This window comes from Myotis lucifugus, unplaced genomic scaffold (assembly GCF_000147115.1).
Source record: "Myotis lucifugus unplaced genomic scaffold, Myoluc2.0 scaffold_1780, whole genome shotgun sequence".
NCBI classification, from domain to species: domain Eukaryota; kingdom Metazoa; phylum Chordata; class Mammalia; order Chiroptera; family Vespertilionidae; genus Myotis; species Myotis lucifugus.
Window position 1 is genome coordinate 1 of NW_005872828.1, and position 9,725 is coordinate 9,725.

Genomic DNA, 9,725 nt, shown 5'->3' on the forward strand with positions numbered 1-9,725 from the left:
AGCGCACCTGGTACCTCCTTGAAAGCACAGCTCAGCCACTCCTCCTTCCCCAGGTGAGGAATTCCACGACGTGGAGGACGCAGAGACCTACAAGAAGATGCTGGCGCGCGACGAGCGGCGTTTCCGGGTGGCGGACCAGGACGGGGACTCGATGGCCACCCGGGAGGAGCTGACAGCCTTCCTGCACCCGGAGGAGTTCCCTCACATGCGGGACATCGTGGTGGCTGTGAGTGAGGCCGGCCTGCCAGCGCTTCCCTCGGGAGTTCCGGTCCCCTGGTCCCCCTGGCACCTTCGCCGGGAAACCCAGGCCACAAGGGCCGGTCAGTGGAGGGGTGACATCTCCCATCCCACCCTGACCCCCCGGTGTCACCATTAGTGACAGGATCTGTACCCACTCCTGCCGCGCCTAACGCTGCACAAACTACTTTAAAAGTGTAATTGTGTGTATCTCTCAAATAGGTAACATATTGAGGTGGTTAAACGCCCAAAAGATGCAAAAAAAAGGTGAACAATCTGCTTTTCTCCCATGTCCCTAGCCTGTCGCCCGCAGGCCCGTTCCCAGGGGTAACCCCTTTCTCATGTCTCCATGGCCATGCTTCTTTGAGGGTCTGTGGCAAAGCTGTCAGGGTCCAGTGCCCTGAGGCCAGAGGCCTGGTTTCCAGTCCCAGCCCTGCTGTCCTGGCTGTGTGACCTGGGGCAAGTTGTTTAACCTCTCTGGCCCTGAACTTCCTTATCTGTAAAGTGATGGTGCTGATAACGGTCCCTATCTAGGGTGGTAATAGGGACTAGGTGAGTTCATGCCTGTAGGGCCCTGGGATAAATGCTCCTTAAGTGGTTTTAGACACACGTGTCAATAGTTACAGAGTCAGGATCGCTGGACCCTGGGGATCAGAGAGGAGAGCTGGCATTAACTCCTTACATGCCCCAGCCTGCAAGCCCAATGTCCCTCTTTTAGTGTGACACCTCCTTATTCTCCCCGAGTTAAGATTTATCTAACAAACCCTGACTGAGCATGTTCTGTGTGCCAGGCACCCTTCTAACACCTTTACCTGCATTACCTCAATTTATTTTTATTCATTTTTTGTTCATCTTCACCCAAGGATATTTTTTCCATTGATTTTTAGAGAGAGTGGGAAGGGGCAGAGAGAAAGAGAGAAAGAGAGAGAAACACTGATGTGAGACACATGGATCGGTTGCCTCCCGCAAGCACCCTGTCTGGGGCCAAGGATCACACCTGCAACCCAGGTACCTGCCCTTGACCGGGAATTGAACCTGCGACCCTTCTGTGTGCAGGCCGATTCTCTAATCCAGTGATGGCGAACCTTTTGAGCTCAGCGTGTCAGCATTTTGAAAAACTCTAACTTAATTCTGGTGCTGTGTCACATATAGAAATGTTTTGATATTTGCAACCACAGTAAAACAAAACTTATATTTTTGATATTTATTTTATATATTTAAATGCCATTTAACAAAGAAAAATCAACCAAAAAAATGAGTTCTCGTGTCACCTCTGACACGCGTGTCATAGGTTCGCCATCACTCCTCTAATCACTGAGCAACACCAGCTAGGGCACATTGCCTCAATTTATTTATTTTTCATTTTTAGATATTTTTTTATTGATTCCAGAGAGGAAGGGAGAGGGAGAGAAAGAGAGAATCATTGATCGGTTGCCTCCTGCACGCCCCACACTGGGATCGAGCCCACAACCCGGGCATGTGCCCTGACCGGAATTGAACCATGATCTCCAGGTCCATAGGCCGATGCTCGACCACTGAGCCATATGGGCCGGACAAGCCCCATTACCTCAACTTAATTGTCCGTGGCAGCCCTATGGTGGTGGCCTGTCACCTTTGTTTTGCAGATAAGGATATCTAGGTACAAAGAGGTGACTCTCCCAGGATCCCCCAGATGAGAAGTGGCACAGCCTGGATTTGAACCTAGACCCTTGAATCCATGGCCTCAACCAGGGGTCCGCAAACTAGAACCCATGTCCAGTGAACTAGAACCTGTAGCCAAATCCAGCCCACAGAGTGTTTTTGCAAGTAACGTTTTATTGTAACACAGCCACGCCCATTTGCTTACACATGCCCAACTGCAAAGTTGAGTCAGTTCAACAGAGACTGTACAGCAGGCAAAGCCAAAAATATTTACTACTAGAGGCCCAGTGCACGAAATCCGTGCACTGGGGCGGGCGGTCCCTCAGCCTGACCTGCGCCCTCGCAGTCCAGGAGCCCTCGGAGGATGTCCTACTGACAGATTAGGCCCAGGGAGCAGGCCTAAGCCGTCAGTTGGACATCCTTAGCGCTGCCGTGGAGGTGAAGGCAGGAGAAGCTCCAACCACCGCAGCTGCACTGCCAGCCATGAGCCCGGCTTCTGGCTGAGCGGTGCTCCCCCTGTGGGAGCTCACTGACCACCCGGGGGCAGCTCCTGCATTGAGCATCTGCCCCCGGGTGGTCAGTGTGTGTCATCGTGACCAGTCTTTCCGCCGTTCAGACAATTTGCATATTAGCCTTTTATTATATAGCAGTGGTCGGCAAACCGCGGCTCTCGAGCCACATGCGGCTCTTTGGCCCCTTGAGTGTGGCTCTTCCACAAAATACCACGTGCGGGCGTGCGCGTACAGTGCGGTTGAAACTTCGTGGCCCATGCGCAGAAGTCGGTTTTCGGAAAGGAGATAGACGAAACAAGTACACAAGACGAGTGTGGATGGGAGGGTTGGAAGGGGTCGACCTCAGCGAACGTACCTCAATCAGATTGAGGACGTTTTTAGCAAAGGCCAGCTTAGGAGTACCCTAATGAAGTTAATAACAATGTACCTACCTATATAGTTTAAGTTGAAAAAATTCGGCTCTCAAAAGAAATTTCAATCGTTGTACTGTTGATATTTGGCTCTGTTGACTAATGAGTTTGCCGACCACTGTTATATAGGATCTGGCCCTTTATGGAAAAAGTTTGCCAAGCCCTAGTCTAAACCCTGCAGTCCTCACTCACATCCGCGGACGGTGAGCGTAACCTCCCCATGTGTAGATTTCAAAACATGACTATTGGCCCAAATTGTACTATAAAAGAGGAACTAAAGGAAAGCCACTTATAATAACCAGCAAGAACCTCAGCATGTGTTTTAGAGTTGTCAGATTTAGCAAATAACACAGGGCACTCAATTACACCTGAATTTATTACAAAATTAATAAAATTTTTAGTGTAAGTATAGCCCACACGGTATTTGGGATTGGTATACGTGTATCTCACATACTATTTGGAACATAAGTTTACCAGAAAAAAAAAAAGATATATCTGAAAGTGAAGTAACTCAGCATCCTGTTCTCCAAGCAGATCCCAAATATTGTGCGGGACAGACTTATACCGAACAATGGTTTGTTGTTCCGGGAAAGTCGAATGTAACTGAGAATCCTGTGTTTCATCTGTCAACCCTCAAACGTTGGAGCTCGCCTTTGCTAGAGGACAGGCTGGAGTGTCAGGGAGTGAGTGTGAATGCAAAAATGAGGAACGGAAGCTGTTTGCTCAAGAAGTGAAGGGAAAAAAAGCTGAGAGCAGAGGTTTGGAAAGTGTGTCAAAGAGTACACCAGCTGCCCTGGCCGGTTTGGCTCAGTGGATAGAGTGTCGGTCTGCGGACTGAGGGGTCCCAGGTTCGATTCCGGTCAAGGGCATGTACCGTGGTTGCGGGCGCATCCCCATTGGGGGGTGTGCGGGAGGCAGCTGATCGATGTTTCTCTCATCGATGTTTCTGGCTCTCTATCCCTCTCCCTTCCTCTCTGTAAAAAATCAATAAAATATATATATATAAAAAAAGTACACCAAGTGATGGCGAACCTTTTGAGCTCAGCGTGTCAGCATTTTGAAAAACCCTAACTTAACTCTGGTGCCGTGTCACATACAGAAATTTTTTGATATTTGCAACCATAGTAAAACAAAGACATATTTTTGAATATATTTTTTTTATTGATTTTTTACAGAGAGAAAGGGAGAGAGATAGAGAGTTAGAAACATCAATGAGAGAGAAACATCAATCAGCTGCCTCGTGCACACCCGCCACTGGGGATGTGCCCGCAACCGAGGTACATGCCCTTGACTGGAATCGAACCTGGGACCCTTCAGTCCACAGGCCAACGCTCCATCCACTGAGCCAAACCAACCAGGGCATAGACATATTTTTGATATTTATTTTATAGATTTAAATGCCATTTAACAAAGAAAAATCAACCAAAAAAATGAGTTCGCGTGTCCTAGGTTCGCCATCACTGGTCTAGGCTCTGCCTTTTTTAAAAATTATTTATTTATTTATTTTTAAATATATTTTTATTGATTTCAGATAGGAAGGGAGAGGGAGAGAGAGAGAGAGAGAGAAACATCAATGATGAGAGAGAATCATTGATCGGCTGCTTCCTGCACACCCCCAACTGGGGATCAAGCCCGCAACCTGGGCATGTGCCCTTGACTGGAATCGAACCTGGGACCCTTTAGTCCTCAGTCTGAGGCTCTATCCACTGAGCCAAACCAGCCAGGACAAGACTCCGCCTTTTAAAGGGAAAGAGGCCTCTGCCCTTGGAGAGTGTGGGCTGGGGCATGAGAAAGTTAGGGATGCAAAATCGCTCTTGTGTGGACCAACCTGTGCATCAGGACACCTGGGTCCCGCCCCCCCCCCCTCCCCACTAAGTGCAGGTGGGGCCTGCATTATCGTGGCACCCCAGAAAGCCCCCGAATTTCCCGCATGCCCTTGGGGACAGTAATGCCCTGTCGAGACTGCTCTGCTCCAAGGCCTGGCCCCCCCGAGCCACCCCCAATGAGATCCCCTGAGAGAACCTCACCTCCTGACCCCAGGGGTCCAGCCCTAATGCCTCTTTCTCCCCCAGGAAACCCTGGAGGACCTGGACAAGAACAAAGATGGCTACATCCAAGTGGACGAGTATATCGGTGAGTGGGGCCCGAGTCTGTCCCTGAGGACGCTTGTCCCCTCCTAGCCCGGGGGGCAGCCCAATGCATGATCTCCATTAAGAGAACAGAGGCAGGGGCGCTGCTTGGGTTCATTCCGCCACCAAACATTTGTTGAGTGCCTACTATGTGCCAGTCCCCTCCCCCAGCAAATCCTTATCAAATGCCTACTATGGGCGAGGCCCGGGAAACATTTATGGAATACCCTCTGTATGCCAGACCAAGGAACACATTACCAAGCACCTACTGGGGGCCAGGACCAGGACACACTGCGTGTTAGTGGCCGAGGATGCAGCAGAGACTGTCACACAGTAGGTGCCTTCCTGGCAGGGTCCGGAGTTTCTACAGGAACGGGGCCCGGGCTGCGTTTGCTTGGGATAGGACCTGCCTCCGTCCTTGCTGTCCGGGGGCAAAGAAATTAGTTAAGGGGAAAGCTGTTAAGTATGGAATTGTTAAGTTTTCCTGTTGTTGTTAATCCTCACCCGACGGTATTTTTCCATTGATTTTTAAAATAGATTTTTGTTGATTTCAGAGAGGAAGGGGGAGGGAGAGAGAGATGGAAACATCAATGATGAGAGAGAACCATTGATTGGCTGCCTCCTGCACGTCTCCCCCACCCCCACCACCACTAGGGATTGAGCCCACAACCCGGGGTTAGGTCCCCGAAGGAGGAACGCACGCGGCCAGGGTGGTGAGGGATCACGAATTTATTCCATCATCCGCACACCAGGCGTCTGAGCCTGGATGGCTCCAGCCCCCAGTGACGGGAGCCGGCAGCTTTTAAAGGACTTTTGGTGCCTTTTTCTGGGCGGAGACTTCTCGGTGCAGACCCGGAGGGGAGGTCATGGAATGTGGTCACCACAAGTGAAATGTGGTCTCAGCAAAGGGAATGTCCGCAGTGAAATGGCCTGGAAAGCCAGGTCCCGGGGGAGGGGCATCGATTCAATTGCTTGATCAGACCTAACCCCGGGCCTGTGTCGTTGACGGGAGTCGAACCTACGACCCTGCAGTCCACAGGCCAACACTCTAGGCCAGTGGTCGGCAAACTGCGGCTCTCGAGCCACATGCGGCTCTTTGGCCCCTTGAGTGTGGCTCTTCCTAAGCCTTAGGAGGACCCTAATTAAGTTAATAACAAGGTACCTACCTATATAGTTTAAGTTTAAAAAATTTGGCTCTCAAAAGAAAGGTCAATCGTTGTACTGTTGATATTTGGCTCTGTGGACTAATGAGTTTGCCAACCACTGCTCTAGGCCAACACTCTATCCACTGAGCCAAACTCAGTGATTTTTAAATTAAAAAAAAAAATGTTTTTTTAATCTGCCTTCTGCATGCCCCCTATTGGGTATCGAGCCCGCAACCTGGGCATGTACCTGTCTGGGAATCAACTGGAGACCTCTTGGTTCCTGGGTCGGAGCTCTACCACTGAGCCTCACTGGCCTGACTCCATTGATTTTTTTTAGAGAGAGTGGTTGGGAAGGAGGGAGGGGGAGAGAGAGAGAGAGAACATCAATGTCAGAGAGACACATCCATTGGTTGCCTCCTGCACACGCCCCAGTGGGGCTGGGGAGGGGCTGGGATGGAACCCGACCCTTGGATGCATGGGCCGGTGCTCTAACCACTGAGCACACTGGCCAGGGCGGAATTGCTCAAAGGTTGAACACATTTTTCTATAAAATATTTTTATGGAACAAACAGCAGGCAGGAAGGCACATTTTTGTGTAAGCATAATTTAAACAGATTTTTACGATGGATTTAGAGAGAGAGGAAGAGAGAAACCTTTTTTTTTTTTTTTGCAAGAAAGAACTCGAGCATCACAGTTGAATCATAACAGTAGCTGCCACAGTCTGTGGTGACTGTGGTTAACGTCTTGTAAATTTATTTAATCCCCACGGCAGCCCTGCTTTACAGATAAGGAAGCGGAGGCACAGATGGGAAAATCCTCACGGAGGCCGCCTGCTCCTCGGGTGGAACAGGACTGGAGTCCAGGCGAGCAGACCCAGGGTTCTGTCCTGACACCCACACCATAGGGTCCCTGTGGGGCTCCGGGGGCAGAGACATGGGCAGAACCCCAGGATCCCCCCAAAAATGCAATTTCGTCCTGTTGAGTGGTGTGGGGAAGGGTGTGAAGGAGGCGGACTGCGGGGGGAAGTGGGGGTCCTGACCCAGACGGCGGGGTGTCAGGAGAGGTGGGGGTGCCCTGTGCTTAAGGGTACAGGTTCTAGAGCCACCTGCCTGGTCACCTGCCGCCTCCCAGCCATGTGACTGTTCGTTCACAAGTCCCTCACCCTCTCTGAGCCTCCGTTTCCTCATTTGTAAGTGGGGGTAATGGAGCACCCCCACATAGGACCACGTGTAGTCAACACAAATGCCCATCAATGGATGAAGGGACAGACAAAGGGAGTAGATCTAGCCCAGTGATCGCGAACCTATGACACGCGTGTCAGAGGTGACACGCGAACTCATTTTTTTGGTTGATTTTTCTTTGTTAAATGGCATTTAAATATATATAAAATAAATATCAAAAATATAAGTCTTTGTTTTACTATGGTTGCAAATATCAAAACATTTCCATATGTGACACGGCACCAGAGTTAAGTTAGGGTTTTTCAAAATGCTGGCACGCCGAGCTCAGAAGGTTCGCCATCACTGACCTAGGCAATCAGGTATTTGTTGGCCGTAAAAAGGAATGAAGTGCTGGTGTTTGAAAATCTCGTGCCAAGAGAAAGGCCACAATATTGAACGACTCCATTCATACGAAGTGTCCAGAACAGGAAAATCCATTGAAAAAGAAAGTAGGTTAAGGGGTTGTCGGGGGCTGGAGGGAGGGGGTCCTGGGAGTTACTGCTTAATGGGAAAGGGGTGTCCTTTTGGGGTGCTGGATGACAAGGTTCTGGATGGAGGTTGCATGACATGGTGAATGTCAGGAATGGTGAGTTTTATGTTGTCAGCTTTTTACCCCGCAATGGGAACACACACACACAACTCCCGCCTACCACTGCCATTTCCTATAGGGAATGGTCACGTAGGCCCGGCCGGTGTGGCTCAGTGGTTGAGCATCGACCCATGAACCAGGGGGTGACAGTTCGATTCCCTGTCAGGGCACATGCCCGGGTCCCGGCTCCATCCCCAGTAGGGGGCGTGCAGGAGGCAGCCGATCAATGAGTCTCTTCATTGATGTTCCTATCTCTCCCTCTCCCTCTCCCTTCCTCTCTGAAATCAATTAAGAAAAAAAAAAAAGGAATGATCACTTAGGACAGCGGTTCTCAACCTGTGGGTCGCAACCCCTTTGGGGATCGAACGACCCTTTCACAGGGGTCGCCTAAGACCATCGGAAAACACATAGATAATGACATAATTGTTTTTGTGATTAATCACTATGCTTTGATTATGTTCAATTTGTCACAATGAAAAGACATCCTGCAGATCAGATATTTACATGACGATTCATAACAGTAGCAACATGACAGTGATGAAGTAGCAACGAACATAATTTTATGGTTGGGGGTCACCACAACATGAGGAACTGTATTAAAGGGTCGCGGCATCAGGAAGGTTGAGAACCGCTGACTTGGGACCATTAAAGAGAAAAAGGAAGCAGCTCCGTGCTGGCTGCCCCTGGCCTGGCCCCAGGGGAGGGGACATGGGGCCAATATCGGGCTTTGTCGGGTGCGGGTTCGTAAGGCTGTCGGCTGCGATGTCCGGGGACTCCTCTGTGGAGAACTTGCTCCAAGGCGGCCCCGGGCACCAGGAGTTTTGCAAACATTTCCAAATAATTGAAACAAAAGATCTCTTATTACACCCAAAAGTGTAACGATAAATTGCTATCTTTTTTTAAATTATTATTTTTTTAATCCTTTAAGGATATTTTTCCATTGATTTTTTTTAGAGTGAGTGGAAGGGAGGGGAAATGACAGAGAGAGAAACATCGATGTAAGAGAGACCCCTCAATTGGTTGCCTTCCCCAGGCGCCCCAACCAGGGCTGGGGATCAACCCCACCAAAAAACTTAATCCTTGACCGGAATTGAACCCGGGACCCTTCAGTCCGCAGGCCGACGCTCTATCCACTGAGCCAACCCGGCCAGAGCAATGAATTAATATCTTAAAATATCAGTTTGGCCGAAACCGGTTTGGCTCAGTGGATAGAGCATCGGCCTGCGGACTGAAAGGTCCCAGGTTCAATTCCGGTCAAGGGCATGTACCTTGGTTGCGGGCACATCCCCAGTAGCGGGTGTGCAGGAGGCAGCTGATCGATGTTTCTCTCTCATCGATGTTTCTGACTCTCTATCTCTCTCCTTTCCTCTCTGTAAAAAATCAATAAAAAAAATATATATATATAAAAAATATATCAATTTGGGCAGCATCCCAGGCACCAAAGGGCGGCCAGCTCCATTCCGGGTCAGGGCACCTGCCCGGGTTTTGGGCTTGGTCCCCGGTGGGGGCATGCAGGAGGCAGTCAATGGGTGTTTCTTTCCCTCTCTCTCTAAAAACCAATAAACTATCCTTCAAAATAAATAAAAGAGAGGCTCCAACAACCTCTGGGGAGGTGCTCAGGGTGCGGTGAGCTTTGGAGCAGCCCCTGTTACCCCGCCAGACACTCGCTCACTCGCCCTCCTTCATGTGGAGACCTACTGTGTGCTGGGCTCCGAGCCACACAGTGCACCCAGCATGTCACCTGGATCTCAGTCTGATCAGTTGATCGTTCAGTCGATCAATAAACTAACTGGTCGACCAAGTCCATTTCACGTGTAGCATAATGGTCACTTGTAAACGGGG

The 9,725-nt window shown here is 49.9% G+C and overlaps 1 protein-coding gene across 1 annotated transcript in view; it reads left to right on the top strand.

Annotated features, from left to right (window-relative positions):
• Nucleotides 1-22: 22 nt before the first annotated feature.
• The window catches only part of RCN3 (reticulocalbin 3), a gene marked incomplete at its 5' end in the record, with an annotated part of 11,468 nt that continues 1,765 nt past the window's right edge, over nt 23-9,725 (top strand). The window contains 3 exons of the mRNA XM_023748756.1: nt 23-226; nt 4,873-4,968; nt 7,206-7,263. Coding sequence (XP_023604524.1) covers nt 23-226; nt 4,873-4,968; nt 7,206-7,263 — 358 coding nt within the window. The remainder of the gene's footprint in view (nt 227-4,872; nt 4,969-7,205; nt 7,264-9,725) is intronic.